Below are 24037 nucleotides of genomic sequence, written 5' to 3'. Positions count from 1 at the left end.
AAGCCAAGTCAAAAAGGCAGTAAGACAAATAGCCAGTTTTTAATATTAAGGCCATTGAAGACGAGCAAGGGGCTGGAAAGATGGCTCAGCCTGCAAGGACACTTGCTGCTCTTCCAGACAACAACTCAGGTTAAATTTCCAAGACAACCAGGACTATGTATGGACCCCATCTCAAGAAATAAATATAGTGCTTAAAAATTTTATTTTTATTTTACGTGCATTGGTGTTTTGCCTGCATCTGTGTCTGTGTGAGGGTGTAAACCACTGGGAGCTGGATTACAGTTATGAGCTACCCGGGTCCTCTGGAAGAGCAGTCAATACTGTTAAGCAAGGTTGGGGAACTGCCTCACATCGAAGCAAGCCAAAAAGAAGCAGGGCGCCAAAGTGATAGGTGTAGTTCCAGATGGATCAGGAGCCTGTAGCTGACTGTGAAGGGCAGGCCTAACAGTTTAGTATCCGTGTTTGACTTCCTTGTGGTAACTGTATTCGAATTATGTAAGAGGATAAGACTGTCATCGCACATCTAGTCTACCAATCAATTGCCTCTGGCTGCAGCTGCCTCCTCCCCTCCCTGCCTATTTAGCGACGATTATTCACACCATCCCTCCTAGCGCTTCGACCTTGTCTCCCATCTCATCTCCTGAGCTTTCTCTTATTTCCCTTCCCGGCGCCCTCCGCCTCTTGTCCATCAGGTTCCTTGGTTTTAGTTGTCCCTCCTCTCTTGCCTGCTGGTCCTCCAGCTGTCTGGCACTCTGCCTTCCCTAGCTTTATCCACCTGTGCGTCTCTTGTTCGACCCTCCAGGTGCGCACCCCTAGAGCTCTGCTGCGCGTGCGCCTTGAGCTCTTGGGAGGCAAGATCGCGCAGTTGGAAAAACTTCAGCGGCTAGCTTTGCCGTGAGCATCGCTTCCACGCCCCGCGACCGAGACGCGCGTGAGGCTGGGACAGGTGACTCTAGTTGGCGCGATGGGCTGCTCCAGCAGCGCCCTCAACAAGGCGGGCGAGAGCAACAGGTTCGGCAGCGCAGGTGAGCAAGGGACCCACACTGCGGCTGGGGTATTCTTTGTGCGGGCTGCTGCTCTGAGATCGGAGGGTAAGGCCTTGGCCCAGCCTCGCCAGCAGGGGGCGAGCTCCTTCCCGGCGGAGGAGAGCGCACCCCGTAAGGTGTCCCAGACAGTCGGGAGCTCTGCTCTTGGGACTAGGGTGTGCCCATCCTGCTGTACCCACCGTGTGCGCCCGCTGCAGGACACTGGGGCTAAGAGCTGGGAACTGACTTGCCTGTGGGACCGGGAGTTTGTGACGCTAACATCTAGCTAAACTAGCTGTGCCATCTTCGCCATGCAGATGAGAAACGTCCAATTTCTGATGGAGTTGCTCCATAACTCAAGGAACGAAAGCTGAGAGTGGAACATAAACACGCAAGATCATTCTGACAGTGATAAATAGCGTAGAAAGAATAGGCGTAAATGAATGGACTCATATGATTAGAACATTGATGAACATAGAAGTCATATACGACTAGAACATAGATGAGTGGTTGGGTTCCACAGTCAGCCCGTTCTTAGATTATAATTGCGAGCATTTTGGACTTGAGTGATTAAGTGCATCCTCGGGCTGTTTATAACCTTCCCCAAGGCTCACTTGGAGGGGTTTTACTTCCTAATTCCTTTTCACCGTTGGTAGCATCTCATGTTCCTGCAGTAGCAGAAAATGTTGATTGTTGTGTGGCAGAGAAAACAAGATTATCTCACAAGAGGCTTCAGAGCTCAGGCAGTAAGTCCTACTCAGAAACATGTTGCAGTTCTTTTTTTGTGCTGTGTGCCCACTGAGATTCCCCCTTCCCATGGATAAGCAGAAAGTGAGGAAGTAGACAAAAATTAAAGCCATCTGTGCAAATGATTCAAACCTCTTGTCACTGACAGTATTAGGACATGGAAAGTGCCTGCTGGCTTTCCCCTCATACCTCAACGAGCTCCAGTAAGGCCAGTGCACTCAGGAATTGTTTTCATGTCTCATTTTATAAAATCAAGTGGATTTTTGCACTTGTTCCATAATTCCTTATTGGTATCAATATGAAAAACACAAGAAGGAGTGAAGCTTTCAGGAAGTAATATTATCACAGCTTCTCCCTTCCTCTCTCAGTGAGGTCCTGTTTAAAGGCCAGAGCACTTTGTTAGAGTGTAGCTCATCGGTAGAACGTGTGGGCAGTATGCGTGTGTGCACTCACACACACCAGGAAATGTAACGCTAGAAGTGGCAAATGTATGCAATCAATAGAATGGGGACGTCAGTTAATCTCATTGAGAAGGTGTTTGAGTTGAACTCTCATTTTTTACCCTTGCTTTCTTTTGTTATAAGTTTTCATGAATGTTGTTCTAAAAGAAATGTTAGACAGTTGCCAACAAATTGGAGTGTATAGAAAATTGATTGATATGCAGCATAAATTGCTCAAAATATACTTAATCAACCAACAGGTGTACTGCCTCCAAGCCTCCATGGGACAGTACATTGGTAATTGAATACTATTGTATGTTTGGTATTTTCATTTTGTGATCGTAGAGGTCTGATAAATAATTCACTACTCTCTCTACAGCTTAAAGTTTCTTTAAATCCTGATACAACCCAGGCCTGGGTATTTGTACTTTTAGATAAGGCTCGTGCAGGATTAAGCCAGGAGTGGTGGCTCATGCCTTTAATCCCAGCATTCAGGGAGATAGAGGCTGTTGGATCGCTGTGAATTTGGGGCCAGCCTGGTCTACAAAGCAAGTCCAGGACAACCAAGGCTACACAGAGAAACCCTGTCTTGAGAAAAAAAGATAGTAGTGCATGATTGTTAAATGCCTGTAATATGTCAGGGCATGGTTCATATGTACCACACCCTTGTTGAAAAGTGAAATTGAAGAGGAAGCTTCAGACTGGGGAACTGTTCCAGTTGGCAGAAGTGTAGGACTATAAAGAGAATGGCAGTTAGTCTAAAATGGCAGGAGACTGTGAAAGACTCCCAAACTCTCACCTCTTTCTGTCCATTCCTAAACTGTTATTTCAGAAACTTTGCCAGATCCCAATCAAGTTCCATTGTGAGACTACTCTTAAATCAGATCCCCAAAGGCCTTTAATCCTAGCACTTGGGAGGCAGAGTCAGGCAAGATCTCTCAGAGTTCAAGGCCAACCTGGTTTATGGAATGAGTTCCAGGACAGCCAGGGCTACACAAAGAAATCTTGTCTTGGGGAGAAAAACAAAACAAAACAATCAAATAGATCAGATCCCCAAAACCTTACTGTTTGAGGGTGGCTTTTTATTTTTATTTTTATTTTGAGACAAGGTCTCATTATATAGCCCTGGCTGGCCTGGGATTCAGAGAGAGCTGCCTATGTCATCACTATGCCCAGCTGCAGACCTTCCAAATCTTATAAATATTCTGCCTTTCACTTCCACTGTGAGACAGTACTGACTTACTTAAGGTTCCTATTGCTGTGATAAGCATTACAACCAAAAACAGCTTGGGAAAGAAATGGTTTATTTCAGCTTACAACTCTCAGATCACACTTCATCGATGAGTGAAATTAGGGTGGAACTCTAGGCAGGAATTCAAACCGAAGCCCAGGGACGCTGCTTACCGGTTTGCTCTCCATGGCTTGCTCAGCCTGCTTTCTTAGGTATCACCGGCCCAGGGCGGCCCTGCTCACATTGAGCTGAGCCCACCCACAGCAGCAGTCACCTGTAGGCTTCCTCACAGGCCAATCAGCTGCGGGCATTTCCTCAGTTGAGGTTTCTTCTTCCCAAACGACTGTAGCTTGTGTCAAGTTGTAAGACAAACAAAACCAATCAGGACAACTGCTAAGAAAAGACTGTTAATGTAGTATTTTTCCATTACTGCAGTTAAACAACAACAAAATTCAATGTACTGTTTTATCAATGGGTTATTTGAGAGGTGTTTACTTTTTTTTTTTTTTTAGGTTTGTTCTGTGTTATGCTTGAGTGTCTCATCTGCATGTATGTATGTATGTGTAGCATGTACTCACAGTGCCCAAGAAGGTCAGAAGACAGGATTGGATCCTAAGAAGTGGAGTTACAGATAGTTATGAGCCACCATGTTGGTGATGGGAACTGAACATGAGTCCTCTATAAGAGTAGCCAGTGCTCTAAAACACTGATCTAGTCTCCAGCCTTCCTGGGAGGTGTTTTAAAGAAGCCACATTTGACAATATAGGAAGTGCTGTCAAATTTGACTGAGATTTTTTAGGTGCTCAACTTTCAAACAGTGCCCTGTTCTAAGGACCCTAGAGCCTCCTCATAGGCTCCAATAAGAGTTCAGGTGAACTCACATTGGGCCTCACCTCTGATTTATTACTTTTCAATGAACACCACAAATGATACATTTCATCCATGAGTAATACCTAGGAGTAAGAAACTCCTATCTTACACAGGAGAAGAATGTTAGTTATGAGTGGCAGGGATAGAGGGAGGAATGAGAAAATGTAGGTTAAGGGGCTGCAGTTGTATAAGATGAATAAGCCCAGAGATATAAACATCATGAGGACAATAGTTAACAATTTTATATATTCGTTTGCCAAGAGAGTAGGTGTAGGTGATTTCACACATAATAAAGAAGAATCAAGAAAGGTATTTTAAAACATCATGGTGCTGGTAAGATGGCTCAGTGTGTAAAGCACCTGCCTCACAAGCCTCCCCAGAGCCCATGCAAAGGCAGAAGAGAGAGCTGAGCCACAAAACTGCCCTTTCACCTCTGTATGTGTGTGATGGCACAGTAAAGCCCCCATCATGAGCCAAGCACAGTGGTATATGCCAGCAGAGGCAGGCAGATCTCTGAGTCTGAGGCTAGCCCAGTCTCCAGAGAGAGTTCCAGGACAGCCAGGGCTACACAGAGAAACCCTGTCTCGAAAAACATAAAAAAAGAAAGAAAGGAAGGAAGGAAAGAAAAACACCTCATCATGTTGTGTACTTAAATGAATATAATTTAAAAACTCTTTAAAATTGCTGCTGGTAATTAGCTGTTGAAAGAATCACTTCATTTAACCTTAAGCCATGACTAAACATTATGCTTATTTCTAACTTACAGAGATGTGTAAATAATTTCCCACAAGTCAGAGCTGCCAAGAATTGGAGTGGGGCTTTGGACACAGGTGTTCAAGCTAGTTTGTGATAACTATAATTGAACGTTTTCACTTCGGATCACTTTGAACCCCTATTAGAAGAAATACACTAAAAAAGCGTTTATTTTCATAACTGCCTGTTATACAAATATTATATAACATATAATATATTATTTATAAATATGTAATATATTACATAGAAATAAGATGTATTACACTGTTTCACAAAAGGCATATTATTTATATTGTATACTAGTATATTACATAATATATTAATATTATATGTTAACAATATATTATTATTATATTTCTTTGGTGGATTCTATAGCAAGTGACTACATACCTAATGGGAATTTAGAGTGATTTTCAGGCATACAATATAAATATGTTACAACAAATAAAACATCTATTATAATCCCTAAGTAAGAGTCAGGGAAATAGGAATATTTGGTGACATTTTTAAACATTTTTAATTTTGAAGATATTTTACAAACTCCATGTGCATGTGAGTATAGGTGCCTGTGGCATTGGGTCAGGTGTTGTGAGCCACTGAGGGAGGTGCTGGGAATAGAAATCTGAACTTGGGCTCTTCACTGCTGAGCTGTCTCTCTGACTTCCCATCTTTTTCTCTTGAGGTCATTCTGTAGCTGAATCTAAAGATCACTGGGCTAGGCTGGCTGGCCAATGAGCTTCAGAGATCTTTCTGGGTCTGGCCCCTCAGTGCTGAGATTATAGGCACCATCTTCTGGGTGGGTTCTGAACTCAGTTCCCATGCTTACCTGAGCTATTTTCTTGGACTCAGAAGTTCCTATTTTCTAGGCTCAGATGTCAGTTATCCAGCTGATACTGGTTGTGTAGCTAATGGGCTGCAGAGGAATATTGTGTTCCAATAATGGCGGGTGGATATTTGCTCTGACTCAGCAGACATGAGTTCCTGGCATACCTTAGGTCTTCACATCACCTCTAAAGTACATCAAGTGTGTGCTGGGGAACAAAGAGACTGGCCTCTGGCTTCTCTAAGCTTAGAACAGGGCCCAGTTTCTACAGTGGTACTTGGGTATTTACCCAGAGCCTTGAAAAGTATAGAAAGAGCCTTTTGTTTGGGGAAGAAAGGATATATAGGTAGAGGTTAGAATTTCTTGTTTATCTGAGCATATTCTAAGCATTGCAGCCATTTCTGATCTGATGGAATCTAAACATGAAGCTTGTATTCACATTGTAGGCTTTATTTTAATGTCTCCAGTGGTCTTTCCACCCTCTTCCCCATTCTACTAGGCCCTGATGATACCTGAGTAACACTGCCCCACTCATTCCTAAAGCCATCCCTTTCTGCTACAACTCTTCATCATTAGGGTTTCAGTTTAAGCACCTATGTGAGCAAAATAAATACAGGGCAATTATTGATGAATCCATTGCTAGGTTAATGTGTACATTTCCACTGGCAGCTATAATCCCCTGCTTGTTCTAACTGGAACTTCCACTAGCTGCTTGGAGCCTGTTCCCTAGGCAATCAGGAGGGTTTGAATTTCACATGGTAAGAGAATGGTCTTTGTTGTAAAGGTCTTTGTCCAGCCTTCAACTAATATCTTCACACAGTGACAATTCAATCTTAATAGGGTTATTGTTGCATTGTAATTGAAGAGCATCACTAAAATGAACATTAATTCATATGGTTCCTTCTTCCATAAGGTACTCCATAAATGGGAATGTTATTTCTTTCACTTGCTGGAAGTCTCTGGATTGAGTTTTGAATGCTCAAAATGTTTTTGGTATGGATCTAGGTGTTGCATATGGCTACTTTAGATAAAATACAGGGAATGCAGAGGCGTGTCTCAAAATGTGAAGATTTTGGAAAAAAGTTTATATGAAAAGTATTACCCTCCCTGCTTCAGTACCATCCCCATTTATTAGTTTGGGTGTTTTGTTGGCACTATGTTTTGTTTTGTTTAAGCTCTTGCTCTGTAGTTCAGGCTGGCCTTGAATTCACCATGTAGGCCATGCTGCCTTCAGACCTGTGGATGTCTGAAAGCCAAGAGTGCCGAGACTACAGGCATGCCATCCCTACATAGGCACAGTGTTTTTAAATTGTTTGTTTTTGTATATTTTCCCTTGAGTTTTGTTTCTGTTTTTCATTTTTGGTATTTTTCCACTTTATTGAAAATAGATTTTTTTTTCTCACATAACATATCCTGATCATGGTTTTCCTCTTTCCATTCCTCCCAGTTCCTCCCCACCACCCTCCAATATAGATCCATCTATTTTTGCCTCTCAATAGAAAAAAAAAAGGCTTGTAAGGGATAATAATAAAATAAGATAAAACAAAACCTAATATATCAGAATAGGACAAACAGAAGGAAAAGAAAAGGCACAAGAGCCGGATACAGATGCAGCAAACTACTGTTCACACACTCAGGAATCCCATAAAAACACTGGAAGCCATAGTATCTATGCAGAAGACCTGTAGCGTAAAAAGAGACAAGAAAATTACGAATAAAATAAAACCAAATAAGATAAAATTTAAAAAGGAACAGCTCTGACAGGACATCATGAGACAAGAGCCCTCCAAGGATGTTACTGAGTTCGTTTTCCATTGACCATCTCCTGCTGGCCATGCAGCCTTCCCTGAGGAGTGGTCTGTTTCTTTCCTGAATCTCCCTTGGAGAAAACTAGATTTTCATTTGTAAGTGGTTGTTAACTGGAGACCGCTTCTGGGTTAGGTCTGGCCCGTGTCCACTTCTTTCAGCCCTTCAGGCCCCACTTTTTATATTTTGAGATGGGATCACACTATATAGGCCAGCTTGGCGATCCAGTTGCCTCAGCAACCTGGATTCAGCTGAGAGGTTTTTTTTAATGCATTACAAATATTCTTTCCCAGTCTTATTTGTAAAGCATAGTGTACTCTACCCACTGTTCTGTATCTTTTCCCAGCATAATAATATGGAAGCATTGTTATCTCTCCTATATCTGCAAAATAATCTGTCATGTGACTTATTTGACCAGTCCCCTACTGTGAGACATTTGATCTGTCTCCAGTCTTTTCTGTTGTAAACAAGGTTGTGGTAAATTCCTTTGTGCATACATCATTTTGAATGGACAGCATATCTGCAGACAAGTCTCTTCAGAAGTGGCACTGCTAGGTCAAAAGGGGTACACTTTATAACTTTGATATAAAACTGCCTAAATGCCTCTATGACAGTAGTTTGTTTACAACCTCAACACCGAAACCTTTTCACAACAGAAATCTTTGTGACATTTATACACAGTGCAGGAAAGAGGGCAAGTGCTTGATTCCAACTTCATTTTGTGCTTTTAGTGCCCTTGGAGGACTTAGAAAGCAAACATTAGTGCCAAATATAGCAGGAAAACTGAAGCTATGTGGAGATGAGTAACTTGCCAGAGCATCGGAGGTATGAAATGATGGAGCTGGGGCTTAAGCCTCTCTGTGACCCCAAAGCTCCCCTTAGCTTGAAGCCTCCAGTTTCCTGAAGTCTAGTCCCAGCCCTGCAGAAACTTGTGTTTGACTATATCATAACCTCATATGTAGGAAAAGTGGAGTCAATAGCTATCGAAAGTGAATGGTGAATGGGTGGATGGACAGGGATTTATGTTTGTTTGTTTGTTTGTTTGTTTGTTTGTTTCTCAAGATAGGATTTCTCTGTGTAGGCTTGACTGCCCTGGACTCAATCTGTAGACCAGGCTGGCCTTGAATTCACAGAGATTCACCTGCCTCTGCCTCTGAGTGCTGGGATTACAGATGTGTGCTACCATGCCCTGCTAGGTATTTATGAAGGAAAGCAGAGGAAGAATGAAGATCCAAGAAACAACAGAAAAGAAAAAGTAGCTCAAGGCAGTCAGTGGTGGTACACACCTTTAATCTAGCACTCAGGAAGACAGAGGCAGGTGGACCTCAATAAATTCGAGGCCAGCCTGGTCTACAAATTGAGTTCCAGGACAGTCAGGGCTACATAGAGAAACCTATTTAAAAAAACAAAAAACAAACAAACAAACAAAAAAAAAACAGAAACAAAAAGTAGCACAGGCCACACAAGGCTGTGATGACAATCTCTCAGACTTGCTGGAAAGGCAAACAGTAAAACAAAGCATGATTGTATAGCAGGAGGCCAAACTTCTGCAAAGCTGGCTTGTCCAAACTCATGGGCTCTTCTGTGTTAATGTTTCACAATGAGTCTGAAAGGATAGCCCGGTCCCAGGGAGGTTTACTTGAAGCCTTGCCAATATCTGTTAAACAGCATTGAACTCCACTGGCATGAGGTGTGCTGGTAATACTGGGTCATGCTTGATTATTATGCAAAATACTAGAGTGTGGTATTTGACCAACGAATATAAATGTCTCCCAAGTACCTTCAGAAGCTTTGGTGATTACCTTCTTTGACTGTCTCCATGGGAATTTCCTTAAAAGTTCTGGAGTGTATTTTGCAGGAATATTGCATTCTTACATATAAGTCCAAGGATGTCCAACCCTCCTAAGAATGAACATATGAAAAAAAAATGCCCTTAGGAACCCAGTTGAAGGGGGTTGGGGAGAAAGAACTGTAGGAGCCTGAGGGGTCAAGGACACCACAAGAAAGCCTGCAGAATCTAACCTGGGCTCATAGGGGCTCATAGAGACTGAGTCAGCAAACAGGGAGCCTATATGTGTCTGACCTAGGCCCTCTGAATATATGTTACAGTTGTGTAGCTTGCTTTTCTTGTGGGACTTATAAGAGTGGGAGCAAGGGCTGTCTCAGACTCTTTTGCCAGCTTTGGGGACCTTTTCCCTCACACTGGATTGCCTGGACCAGCCTTAATTTAAGAGGAGGGCTAGTCTTACTGCAACTTGATATGACATATTTAGTTGATATCCACGGGAGGTCTGTCATTTTCTGAAGAGAAACAACAGGAGTGGATGGGGTAGGGGAGGGGAGGTGGAGAGGAAGTGTGGGGCGTGACTGGGAGGACAGGAGAGAGGGGAAACTCTGTAGTCAGGTTGTAAAATAATAATAATAAAGTTTTAAACATGACCCTAGGAATTAACCTTTGCAAGGATAAGTGAAACTTGCCAGTTAGTGCTGGAGTGCTTTACCATGTGCTGTGTATGTTGTGAATCTGTTTCTCAGTCTGTGGGAATGAATGGCTTACAGTGTGCTGGTAATTCTTCAGCCCCCAGGAAACAGCCAGGCAGGGTGCCAATAGTCCAAGTCTTTAGGGAGCAGCTTCCTTCCTTTGTCATATTCTGTGTACCAGTGAAAGAGGGTGGCAATGGTGTGTGCAGGCCGTCAGTCCTCCATTTCTACCAGTATACTCTGGCTGAAAGAGCCTCTGGTGCCAGCCACCCTAACCAATAAAGACCCATGCCGCAGCTTCCTCCTTCTCTTTGCTTATTTCTTTCTCTAGTTATTGATAGTGATGATGTTTTTTTTTCTTTTTTTTTTTTTTTTGTCTATCAGCTGATTTTCTTGTCCTTTTATATTTTCCCATTACTCAGATAAAAAGACATGGTTTCTTTTGGTTGATTCCTTTTCTTCTTCTTACCCCAGATTAAGTGGTTATAGGAAGCTTTGGTATCTGTGTACTTTGTGAGTGTGGGGAGCACACATGCTTGTTTTTGTTTCAATATTACTGAGATGAACTCAGTGGCCTGCTCTTCGATCACCTCCCCCTGAGGGGGGAGCAGCCTTGCCCAGCCACAGAAGATGACAATGCAGCCAGTCCTGACTAGACCTGATAGACTAGGATCAGAGGGAAGGGGAGGAGGACCTCCCCTATCAGTGGATGGGGGGAGGGAAATAAAGGGAGAAGAGGGAGGGAGGGGGCCACAGCTGGGATACAAAGTGAATAAATTGTAATAAATAATAAAAATGCAAAAAAATATTACTGAGAGACAACATACATTGATGATTCAGAGTGTAGGTTTAGGAAACAGGAGAGAAGGCTCAGGGGTGAGGAGCATGTACTGCTCTTGCAGAGGGTCTGAATCCAGTCCCAGAACCTTTGTGGGAGGCTCACACCTGTAACTTTAGCCCCGTAACATCTGATACCCTTTTCTAGGCTCCTCGGGCACTGCACTCATGTACACAACCCTCACCCCCTCATACACACAGTATAGATATATAATTTTTAAATTAGGAGCTGCAGAGATGCCTCAGCGTCACCTGCTCTTCCAGAGGACCCAAATTCAATTCCTAGTATCCATATAGTGGCTCACAATTGCAAGCCAGTTCCAGGGATCCAATGGCTTATTCTGGTCTCTAAAGGCATTGCAATCATGTGCACATACCCATACACACAGACAATACATAATCAAAAATAATAAAAATAAATCTTTAGAAAATAAAAATCTATAGAGAAAGAATGTGGGTGAAGTGGGCATAATGGTGCCCAATTTTAATCCTAGCACTCTGGAGGCAGAAGCAGGTGGATCTCTGTGTTCCAGGCTAGGTGGTATACAGAGTGAGTTTCAGGACAGCCAGGGCTACATACAGAGACCCTGTCTTAGAACAAAACAATACAAACAAGAATGTAGGTCTGCCAGGTGTGGGGGCACATAGTTGGAATCTCAATAATAGAAATATTAGACAGAAGAATAATGGTCCCTGTTTTCAAAAATGAAAAGAGAAGAAAGCTGGTGGAGCTATAGATGGGCTGTCTGGGCTTAGATACTGGCTCAGTGCCATTTATTAATTGTGTCAGTTTGTGTCTCTCCTATTTCTTTGCCTCATGGTTAATAGTGATGTCTAGTTTCCAAAGTTGCTTAAAAGTAGTAGATTTTCATGACTGTTCTTATGAGATAGATGAAAGGTGCCATGATCTGGAGGGAGGACTTCACTGCTGAAGAATTAAAGTACAAGTTCTAAGAGCCTAGAGCCTCCACAGTAGCAGCACAGGGCACACCAGGAGAACTTCCTCGGGGCACTGCAGAAAACTATCAAGATCGACTCAGGCCCTCCACATCCTGTGTGGCATAGCACAGGAAACATTGACCTCAAGGATTTGTCCTTGCTGGGTAGAAACTTCATTTCCAATCAGGGCAACGAACTTGATTGGAAAGCTTCTACCATACTGTGAATTTCAGGTATGTTAGCTCTGGTTGTAATCCTTCCAGTAACGTGGCCTGGTATTTAGTTCCTTTGTGTGCCTGTCACAATGGAGCTTGCAACAAGGGTTCTGTTGGCTCAGCTGTCACAACAAATTTGTGCACATGCTGGTTTATAACAGAGACAGAGATAATGAGCATCAAAGGATTAGGCCCAGAGCAGGGTAAGATTTGATGAAACAGAGGACTTGGAAAACAGACACATCTTTAAACAGTTTTGGGTGTGGGGCCAATGCATCTGTCCTCAGCACTTATTACATAATGATATAGACTAGGCACAGGCTATCTGCTGTTTGGGGACCAAAATGAAAGCAGCTCACTGCCTTCAAGTTAGGGTGCTAAAGCTTGCCTGTGACAGACATTGATGAACACTTGATAGAAAATGAAATCAGAGCCCAAAATGGAATGAAACAGTTCTTATTCATGATTTTAAAATCATTTTTATCATTTTCAACTACATATATGAATGTGTGAATGTGCACCTGAGTGCAGGTGCCTATAGAGGCCAGAGATGTCTGTTCCTTTGAAGATGGAGTCACAGGTGGTATATGACCACCTGATGTAGGAGCTGGGACTCAAGCTGGGCCTCCTGAAGGAGGGTACACTCATAACGTCAAATCAGCTCTGAAGCCCTCAAGTGTTTTGTTTTTCTTTTTCTTTTCTTAAAATAAAAGTTACTAGTGGCACTTTTTGAGGTTAGTCAAGTGTGATCAAAATTGTTGCTGCTGTTCTGACCACTGTCCATCACTGATCCTGCTTTCAAGCCCACCATGAGAACGCTATACTTTTGTAGGCCAGTATTGACAACTCATAGTGTTTAAGGGACTGTGCACCAGAGCTCTTTCATGCTGCACTTCATTCTTTCTGTTGTTAACTTCAAATAACGGATTTAACTAATAAAGATAACATATTTTAAGCTCACGAAATTTTTGTTTTGTTTTGTTTTTCTGAGACAGGGTTTCTCCGTGTAACAGCCCTGGCTGTCCTGGAGCTCATTCTTGTAGACTAGGCTGGCCTTGAACTCAGAGATCCACCACCCACCGACCTCTGCCTCCTGAGTGCTGGGATCAAAGGCGTGTGCTACTACCTCTCAGCACTTATTAGGTTCTTAAGAGCTGAATGCTGATTTAATTCAGATAGTGTCTAGATTATTTCACCCTTATCTTCTAAAATGGATTATCAGATGCTTCTGTTAATCCTATTTAGCAAACTGTCTAGTCTTACACATTTAACTGTGAAAAATATTTGTATAAAGGTGCCGGGCACTCTGGAGGCAAAGAACTTTGTGAGTCCAGCTTGATTTACAGCAAGTATAGAACAGCCAGGGCTATAATACTGAGAAACTGTCTCAAAGACAAAAAAATTTTTTCTGTGTTTTGGGTGTGTCAATACCATCCCTCCAAAGCTTTGTGCTTTAGAAGGGTGATACCTTGGGAAGGCACCCATTTGGCACGGCTGGGTGAATACGGCTTGCTTCATTTCACTAACAGTACTAGTCACTATAGTAACTATTTCATCAGGAAAGGTCCCTGGGCAGACATCTGTGATTAATATGGTAATGCACTTCCGTATTAACTCCTGAAGGCAACTGCCAGGACAGCCTTGTGTGGAAGCAAAGTGAGTTGTTTCATCATGGGTTTCTCTGTGGCCTGAGAAAGCATTTTCCTTATGCTGTTGTTTTTTTTTTCCAATAACTTATTTATTTTTATTTTATGTGCATTATATGTGTGAGCATGTCAGATCTTGGATTAGAGACAGTTGTGAGCTGCCATGTGGGTGCTGGGAATTGAACCCTGGTCTTTTGGAAGAGCAACCAGTGTTCTTAAGCGCTGAGCTAGTTCTCTAGCCCCTTGCTGTTGTTTTGAATGTTTCATTTATGATGAAGGAGGTAGGGAAGGGAGATGAAGAGAGACCTTGCTCAGTGTAGTCATGATCCCTTAACACTGAGAGCCTGTACCTAGCTGCTCAGAAAACTGTTCACTGAATTTTGCTTTTCTGTCTCTGGACCTTCTTGTAAGAGTAACATTCAGTCTGTAGAGCAAGGTGGAGAGACATAGGATCTCTCTTTCTCTCTGGTCTCTCCCCCCTCTACTTATCCTCTTTTTGCCTTTATGCCCAAACTGCCCTTTTCCAGACAGAGACACCATGCATTTCTGGTCAAGATCTGGCTGCCTCCCAGACTTTGCGTCTCTATACACAACTTACATCTGCCGCCACCACACACCTCAGGCAAAACCATGCAGGTCTCTCTCTCTCAAACTAAATCCTTTACCCATATTTTCTGTTTCCAGGATCCACATTACTACCCAGTGGTACCTGAGACCTTTCCTTCACCGTCATTCCGTCCAGCTTGAATCTCTCATATCTGTCCAGGAGCACTGAACTAAGCCCTAGGCCTAAGAGGGAGGCTTTTCAAAATTAGTATCTGATCTACCCAGGCCCACGTTCACAGTTTCTCTCCACATGATTTTATTATGTTAGAATTAGCAGATTGGGGGGCTGTTGTTGATATGCTGATGATATAGCCTGCACATTGTTGTAAGGTTTCAGCAAGCTTTGCATCTGTGTATACCCACAGATGCCCCCATGGGAGTTAGCAATCTAGGTAGTGACTTTCCATTTCTCCAAACATTTCCTCGTGCCACTTGGAACTCTCCTATTCAGTCCCAGGCCTCACACATTAGTCTCCATTCTAGCATTGTTGAGCAAGTTGTAAAATTTTCTAGTTTATAAAAAATGTGATCATGCAGTGTGTATTCTTTATTCCAGTATATCTTCTTTATTCCCCCAGCACTATTATTTTGAAAATTGGCGAATTATCAGGCCATTGCACTTATCAGTTGCTATTTTTGTTTGTCTGAATCAGGTCCAACTATGTAGCCCTGGCTGTCCTGGAACTTATTTTGTCGAGTAGGCTGGCCTCAAACTTGTGACCTTTCCTCTGTCTCCTGATTGTTGGGATTCCAGGTGTGTACTGCCGCGCTTGGTATGGCATTCCATTGAATGACAGTACTTCAGTGTTTCCGTTCGCCTTCTCGACATGCACGCACACATCTCTCTGTAAACAACTCTTCTCTCCTGGCCAAATAAGAGCAGAATGGCTGTGTATACTGCTTGTATGTATATTGACTTGAGAACTAAACCCAGTATCTTGTGTACTCTAAACCCATGCAGTACTTCTGAGTTGTGCTCCACATCTTATATATATATGTACACACACACACACACAAACACACACACACACACACACACACATATACATACATACATACATACATAAACACATATATATTCAACTTTTTAAAAATAAATAGTTTTTCAAGATAGGGTTTCCTCTGTGTATAGTTCTAGCTGGCCTGGAACTCACTTTGTAAACCTAGCTGGCCTCGAACTCACAGAGCTCCACCTGCCTGTGCTTCCCAGAGTGCTGGGGTTACAGGCATAGGCCACCTCACCAGGCTCTATATTCAACTTTTTCATAAAGCCCTGTTCACAATTCATTTTCTTCACGATTCACTTTCAGCTCAGCTCATGAGCTCCACCTAGAGGCTCCTCTTCGATCTCATCCAGCCAGCCCTGGCCTCCAGCTTCCCTGAAGCCTCTAGAACTCCTTATGTATTCTTTGGGAACTCCAAAGAAGCTGTTTTCTGTCAGTGCTTGCCAGATCTCTTCCCACCAGGTCCATGTGATTACCACAGTGATTCCCATGACTCTGTAATATCAGAGGGCAGAGTCTCTGGTTTTTCTTGTTTGTTCAGAAATTACCTTTCTATATCATCTATGTGTTTAATTGGAAAAAGCACTTTTCTTTTTGTTATAAGCTGTATTCATTAGAGTGTCTGTTGGGGTCAGATTGAAAACATGGCTCTCATTTTGTGTTCTCTAAGTTATGACACCATGACTGTTTTAACTAGTTATCAGAACATAATTACTGAACTGAAAGAAGGTACAAATGTGTAGTGGGAAAGGGTGGAGTCACAGTGGAAGCAGATTAGAAAAATGAGCTACAGCATCCTTTTCTTCTGTAATAGGAGTTGATTGAAATGCCCCAAGCCAAAATATCCTAAAGTACAATTCATTTAGATACCTAGAAGAAAGATTCTTCCAGCAGGGTGTGGTGGGGCACACTCAAAATCCCAGCACTGTGAGGCTGAAGCCAGCAGATCCTGTGTAGGGGGCCGGTCTGTCCAACAAACGAATATCCTCTCCTAACAGCAAAAAGATTGAAAACATTTGCCCCTAGAGATGAGGAAATGAGATGAGGAGGCCTGAGCATTACTTACCTCCCTCAAGGACCAGTCTTTACATTGTGTGCATGTATAACCTGGCTGGGAAAAGAGAAGAGGAAGTGAGGAAACACCTTCTCAAAAGAGGAGAGGGAAGGAGAAGAAAATAATACCTCCAGACCCACTTTGACATCAGGGGTTATTTTCCTCCAGCTCCCCTCCCTCTGTGATTTGTTTTTCCTCTCTCCTTTCTTTTAACTTAGCTGTGGTCCCCTGTAACACCAGTATCTGGCTTTGTGGGCTGTCTGATCCACAGACGGACCCTAACATACACCATTTGCTTCCCCTTGTTTGGTCAACCCAACATGAATGCTGATCCTTTGTTTGCACTCACAGGTTTCTGTCACTGGTCAGTACGTGGTCTTCACAGTCATATTCATGGGGCAGCATTGCACCCAGTGGAATGTATTTTTAAACTTTTAAATTGTTTTCCAGCTTCTGCTGTTAGGAAGAGCATTTGGATGATCCCCCTGCATCACCTTCTAAAGGTTTTTGTATAATTTCCCAATAGTAAGAGTACTACTGGATCATGTGGTCATGAACCCAGGAATACAAACATGTTGCCTAGTTGTTTGTCCTAAACTGTCTTGAGCACTCTTGCAGCCATTGTTTCATATGCTGGGATGCCTCTCAGGACTCGGAAGTGGAGGAAGGGACTCACTACCATGTGACATGTCAGGACCCCTAGCATGATAGGAAACTCAGGGTGAGCTGTCCTTGTACTTCCCTCGCCAGGGTACCTAGCCTTTAGCTCTGAGGGCTCCTCTATTGTGGAGCCTTTCCTTTTCACTGAGGGCCACTTTGAGTCTAATAGCCAAAGAACCACAACAGGAAGGCTAAAGAGAAAAAGAAAGGGTGAGAAGAGGAGAAACAAAGTAAACTAGATAAACTAGTTTGTGGGACAGAGCCCTTGAAGGGTGCTCAGGAGAAAGCTGGCTCAGAGGACCCAAGGCTTTTGGTGAGGGCTGACAGTATTAAGGGCTTTGATTTGGAGTGAGGGTCAGGGTTGACTGAAGCATTACATCTGCTTGATGTGTCAACTACCTTTCCACAATGGCTAAATAATAATTCTATTCTCTCTTTTTCCAACCAAATGGCCAAAAAGTACCTTCAAATGAGAATTCTTCCGCTGCAGAGCAAAGCAAGTTCTGTGTGGCCCAACCCAAACCATGTACACCAGGAAGAGAAGCTGCCTTCTATGGCAATGCGCAAAGGGAAAGCCATCCTCCACCAGAGAGGCCCAAGGCCTCAGTGGTGCCTACAGCTAATGGTGTTAAATCCTACCACCAACAACCTCTGCCAAATGACGAGGCCCCTGGAAAGGATGCCATAGATGAGTTAGAACTCACAAAGAAGACTGAGCCTCTAGTGCAAGGGGAAGAGTGTGAGTTACTTCAGGCAGAAGGCAAAGACATTACCCTAGGAGATGAGGAAATGAAGGAAGATATGGAAGCAAGGACTGAGTCCCAGTCTGTAAAAGGAAATGCTGAGACTGAATTTCTAGGAACAGAAGCCTTGAGACAGCCTCTGAAGACATCAGCAGAGACAGACTCTGGAGCAGGGGAAGGCAGGGAGATTCCACAGACTGGAATGACAAAGCTAGAAACAGCTGAGAACATTCTGCCTCTGGAAACAGCCAAGGAGCTTCCATCTAAAGAAGCAATGGGAAATGATGCACAATCCCGGATTCTAGGAGCAATTCCCAAAGAGAACAACTCCCCAGAAACAGCGGAAGGGCATCAGTTTGTGGAAAAAGCTGAACAAAAGGAACTTCAAGAGACCCTGAGAAAGGACAAGCAGTTCCAGCTTCTAGAAACAATTCCTAAAGAGAACAACTTTGCAGAAATAGTGGAAGGGAGTCAGACTGCAGAAAGCAGTAGAAAGCAGAAATCTCAGGAAACACCAGGCAAAACTGAGCAGCCCCAAATTCTGGAAACAGTTCTGAAACAGAATGAAACGCCACAAATACCAGACAGAAGCCAGCTTGTGCAGACACCTGTAATGAACAAGTCACCCTGTGGACCTCTTGACGGTATCGGAAATGCCGGTAAATCTCAACCTGGAGCAACAGGTGGAAGCAAGGAGCAGCTGGTGGGAACTGCAGAGACAGCAGCAAATGTGGAAATGGCTAGAGAAACTCACACTGATAAAGAGGAGCAGCACATTGAGGGTAAAAGGAGGTTGGCCGAGGGTCTGACCGCTTGGATAGGCTCCAAAGGGATGGAGGCCAGCTATGGGGCCAGCGGGGCTGGCAGAGTCGTTAAAGTCTGTTGAGTGCCTGAAGTTCACTCGGCCAAAACAAAAAAGACTTCCGCTTACTTGGGAAACATATTCCCCCAAGGCTCATCAGCTCTGAGCAAATCATTTCTAAAGCATAGGCTGTGTCAAAGAATTTTAAATTTACTTTATTTTATTAGTAGTATCTCTTCCTGGATGTCCATGTGGGTGTGTACATGCATGCACATGCGTGCAGGTCCAAGGTGGATGTTAGATTGTTCTCCCTCACCCTTCTGTTTGAGATAGAGTCTCTCAATCTAACTATTCCTCTCAATAACTAACTTTAGTTACTTCTAACTAACTGAATGGTGACTCTGTCTAGCTCATGAGCTCTAGGATATGCCTGTCTCTGCTTTGTCACAGACATGTTCTGTTGTATCCGGCTCCTTACATGGGTGCTGGGGATTTAAACTCAAGGTACTCACACTTTGTGTAGTGATTGCTCTAATCCACTGAGACATTGCTTCATCTCCAAACAACTTTTCAAAAACTTCTGTTTCTTAGGGAATTTTTGCGTCCCAACTTTGCAAGCAGGCCAAGACTCAGGGATGTTAAATGACATGACACCGGCCTTTCAGAGGCTCTAAGGAATGAGGAGAATGCTGGCATGACAGCACAGAAGGAAGCTATTGTGTAGAACTAGAGGACAAAAATTGACCTAGTGGGGTAATACATTTTCAGTGTGCTTATTCAGGGTTACTTACTATTGCTGTGATGAAATACTATGACCAAAAGCAAGTTGGGGAGAAAAGAGTTTATTTGGCTTACACTTCCATACCATAGCCCATTATTGAAAAAAGTCAGGGCATGAACTCAAGCAGGGCAGGAACCTGGAGGCAGGAGCTGATGTAGAGGCCATGGAGGGGTGCTGCTTACTGACTTGCTCCCCATGGTTTGCTCAGCCTTCTTTCCTATAGAACCAGGACCACCAGCTCAGGGATGGCCCCACCCACCATAGTCTGGGTCCTCCCTCATCAATCACTACTTAAGAAAATGCCTTGCAGCTGGATCTTATGGAAGAATTTTCTCAATTGAGGTTTCCTCCTTTCAAATAATTGTAGCTTGTGTCAAGTTGACATAAACTAGCTATGATACACTGCTAACCAGGTGTCTCTTATTATCTCCTTTGATTGCTTTTTCTAGGTGAGACAGGAGAAAAGGTGGAAGCAGAGATGAAAAATGAGAAAGAAAGTGAAGAAGCTGAAACCGAAGAAAAGGAAACAGGAGAAGCTGTGGATCTTGGAGCAGCAGGGGACAGCAAGAAAAGGGCTAGTGTGCACAGTGTTATAGCAGGTCAGGAAAATTTGAGGCTGTGAGGATGGGTACCATCTCTCTGGCTATGTGGTTTATGCAAGGAGTGTAGCTGTAGATTGTAGGAACCAAGAGAATGACACTATTTTTTATCATGTTATGCCACAAAACTGCTAAGCTAGACACACTTCTTTTTAGGCACTTAGGATAATTATGCATTTAAAGTGACAATAACCAGAGCCAATAAAAACTTTAAGATCATGGACATGAAGGTGATTTTCTTCCTTGTGGCCATGGGACCATTAATAAGATGAGACCCTAAAAGGAAAGTATAAATCTTTTCTTGTAGGTGGCTAGAGAGAGGAATTAACACATTTTCAGAAACTCATGATAAGAGAATTATTTAGTTATCATAATGATGGAATAATACCCACAGAACGAAGGATGAACTACATCTAATATTTTTGTCGTGTAATAGAAATTACTGATGAGAACCGTAGGGAGTCTGTAACCTAATTACCTTCTCTCCTGAAATCTATCTACTACTACAGATCGCTGTGTACTATGCTGTTCTAAACGTTAACAAACATTTCCAGAGGAATGCAAACTGGGGTGCTATTGCAAGGTTTGTCGTTCCTCACGATGGAAGTGTCCACATTTTCCATGTGCCATTTTGAATTGGCTAGTGATTTTATACTTATGTGAGGTTTTTTCAGTTGCTGATTTTTCCTTGTCTGTTTTACTTACTAACTGTAAACTAATTTTAAATTCCTAACTTTTAGTGCATTTCTGAGGCAGTAACAAATACCCAGCAAGGATTAAGTCTTAGCTTCAGGGCAGTGGAGACAACTCAGCAGTTAAAGTGTTTGCTTCTAAGCAAAGAATGAGAGTTGGATCCTCAGCAAGAGCTCTGGGTGGGCATGGAAGCTGCTTATAAATTCAGCCCAGAGGGCAGTGATAGGGGTCCTCCAAGCAAGCTGGCTAGGGAGACTAGTCTCACTGGCAAGCTGTGGCTTTGAGTGACAGACTCTGCCTGTGAAGAATACTGTGAAGGAGTGATTGTGGAATGTTTCTGATATCAACCTTGTCCTTCTACACACAAGTGTACACACATTTCTCCATACATATGTGAGCATGCATACATGCACAGCACACATGTATGGGGAAAAAAGGTGAAAACCAAAACCAACCCCCCAACAAACAAATAAGCAAACCCCCAAACACCCTAGCTTAGCTTTATTGTTTATGTGTAATTTTCCTGAGCCTGTTTTAAGTGACTGCAAATTAGCATTAGGATTTAGATGTGGAAAAGCTAAGAAACCAAGATTTTAAACGAATCTATGGATCACAGAAAGTCAATTTTTTTCAGAATTCTTCCAACGCCGGCCATGGATTTTGCTGATGATTGTGTGAACCACAGTATGGTAGTGACTTTGTTCTTTGTTAAGTGCTTTGTGTTTGTGAATATCAAGGTAGGCTTATGGAACATTTATTACGATATAGGAGACTGTGAGTCTTCTTGAGATCTGGCACTGTAAGACCTGGGGTCTCACAGCTCAGGAGTTCAAGATCGAGCTCTTCCCAGAAACTCCCCCAGACCAAGACTTGTTGCAAAAGCAAGAGGTTTATTAACCATTGCACAATGGGGTCACCCCTGCCGGTCAGCAAAGAGTGGCACCTGGAGATAAAGGCCTTTAGGGTTTTAAAAGAAAAATTTGAAGTTGCAGTTTTGGCAATTTAGGATTGGATGAGGAAGCTATAAAGTAAGATAATTGGTTAGTCTTAAGTGCTCAAGCTTGGCCAGTCCTGCCAAGTGTGGATGCAGCTGCAATTTAAGGTGGGGGCAGTTAGCTCATCCTTGAAGATTAGGGGCTGTGGACTTTTGGCTGCAGGTCAAAAGTCTGGGTTCATTGCTAAGAAATGCTATCTCAAAGACAGGAGTTTTTCTTTTTGCTGAGTGAAGGTCATTGCTTGCTTGCCTTTTTTTTTTTCTATCTGTCCTGTAGATAGGGTCACATTTTTTCATTCTTTGGAAAGGTACTAAGAGGCTTTAGCTTAACCTGAACCTAAAACTCAAAACTATAGGCTTTAGAAGACATACAGGTTACAAAGTTAGTCTAACCCTTTCAGCGCATCTTTATTTTTCTCTACAGGAGCCAAAACAAATTTGGCATTCTATAAATACTCATCTATGGCAAATATTCTTTACCATTGTGTAACCATGGCAGTTTCCTTATGACTAACTGTAACTGGCTGTGGGAGAACTTATGGCCAGAATTTGTATAGATTTTGTGTCATTCACTCAACATTTAGAACTTTGATTAAGCAAATATGTTATCACAACTAATTAAGTATTTGAAAGCCTACTCTGGTGTATTTGTTTGAACTGTTGATACACAGATAGAAATTTCTTTTGATCTATTTTGCCCTTCAGAAAAAAAAAAAAAGACAGATTCTATATTCTCTGAGGTAAAGACACCTGTAGTCCCAACACTCAGAGAGGCAGAGGAAGGTGGATCTCTGTGAGTTGGAGGCCAGCCTGGTCTACAAAGTGAGTTCCAGGCCAGCCAAGGCTCCATAGCAAGACCCTGTTTCAAAAATAACAGTAAAAAGAATATGACAATAGTAAAGAAATACGGGTGAGTTGTTTTTAGGTATCTTGTAGGATGTTTGTGATGGCTATTCTTGGTTGTCAACTTGACCATATCCGGAATAAACTATAATCCAGAAATGGAGGGCACACCTATGATACGGATCTTGAGGCTGGAAGGTACAAGCTCTTGAACCAGACCTTGAGGTGGGAAGACACACACTTTTAATCCAGATCAATGCATGCTTTTAATCTAGATCTTGAGGCACACCTTTAATCTAGGCCATGCCTTCTGCTGGAGGCCTACATAAGGACAATGGAAGAAGGAAGGGCTCATGCATTCTTCACATGCTTCCACTAACTTTGCCAGCACATCCATTGGAGCCTACTTCTTTGGGATTAAAGTTTATACAGAAATGCAGCAGAAACACCTGGCCTCATGACACTGAGCAATTACTAAATTCTTGGTGGACTTTCCATTCACAGCTGACCATTGTTGAGTTAGTTGGACTGCAACCTGTAAGTCATTCCAATAAATATTCATTCCATAAGTTCTGTGAGTCTAGAGAACTCTTGACTAATAAAATGTTTAACTTTGTTTGTTTGTTTGTGTTGTTTTAAGACAGGGTCTCATGTAACCTGCAGCAGTGTCCTGGAACTCACTTATGTAGCCAATTATGATCTTGATCTTCTAATCCTCCTGTATAGGCATGTGTCTGGTTTACCAAAACTGTGTTTGAAAGGCCAGCACTGCCATTCTCATTTATATTTAACAAAATTCAGTGTTTTTCCATTGGTCTGGAAGGAACCCAGTCCCAAAGTTTAACCTGGCTGCCACATCTCATTTTACTTCCAGCTCTTTGATCTAGAGTTTGGTTTGGAAGTCATCACTTCAATGTAGGAAGGGAGTTGGGAGGGTGTCTCTGTGACCTTCATGGGGGCAGAGAGATGAGCCATGGGAAGCAAGAAGGCAGTCGGCTCAACATGACTCAGGAGCCCATGTTGGTTCAAACTTAGGGAGTCTGACCCCAAGTCATTTATTTTAGGCATATTTACACACACCACAATTTGGTGAAAGTTATTCTGGTGATGATTAACTAAATCCCACATGCACAACAAAGCAGACATAAATCTCCTTGAGGAACAAAGTAAGCTAAATGCAGCTCAGACGTGATTACATCAAAACTCTTTATAAAATCCTTAAAGATACTGTTTTAGTCAGTATCTATTGCTGTGAGTAGACACATGACCATGGCAACTCTTTTAAGGGAACGCATTTAATTGGGGCGAGCTTACAGCTTCGGAGGTTTGGTCTGTTAACAGCATGGTGGCACACAGGCATACATGGTGCTGGAGAAAAGAAGCAAAAGAGTCACTAGGCCTGTCTTAGCTTTTGAAGCATCCCTAGTGACTTACTTCCTCAACAA

General features: G+C 42.8%; 1 protein-coding gene across 1 annotated transcript; it reads left to right on the top strand.

Moving 5' to 3' along the window:
* The first annotated feature begins 612 nt into the window (after positions 1 to 612).
* Erich5 (glutamate rich 5) lies at positions 613 to 23208 on the top strand. Its single transcript, XM_060392952.1, has 3 exons — positions 613 to 1025; positions 17598 to 18662; positions 19913 to 23208. The coding sequence occupies exons 1-3, from the start codon at positions 965 to 967 to the stop codon at positions 20083 to 20085; spliced, it is 1299 nt and encodes a 432-aa protein (XP_060248935.1). The 5' UTR covers positions 613 to 964; the 3' UTR covers positions 20086 to 23208.
* Positions 23209 to 24037: the final 829 nt, after the last annotated feature.

Source organism: Meriones unguiculatus, chromosome 1 (genome assembly GCF_030254825.1).
Source record: "Meriones unguiculatus strain TT.TT164.6M chromosome 1, Bangor_MerUng_6.1, whole genome shotgun sequence".
Taxonomy (NCBI): domain Eukaryota; kingdom Metazoa; phylum Chordata; class Mammalia; order Rodentia; family Muridae; genus Meriones; species Meriones unguiculatus.
This window is presented reverse-complemented; position numbering and strand designations above follow the sequence as displayed.

What these genes read in the sequence shown, in the direction of transcription:
- Erich5 (XM_060392952.1), top strand. Translation starts at nt 965, where the DNA reads ATGGGCTGCTCCAGCAGCGCCCTCAACAAGGCGGGCGAGAGCAACAGG. An exon ending in CAACAGGTTCGGCAGCGCAG is followed by an intron (nt 1,026 to 17,597) that starts GTGAGCAAGGGA and finishes ATGGCCAAAAAG; the next exon opens with TACCTTCAAATGAGAATTCT. An exon ending in AGAGGAGCAGCACATTGAGG is followed by an intron (nt 18,663 to 19,912) that starts GTAAAAGGAGGT and finishes TGCTTTTTCTAG; the next exon opens with GTGAGACAGGAGAAAAGGTG.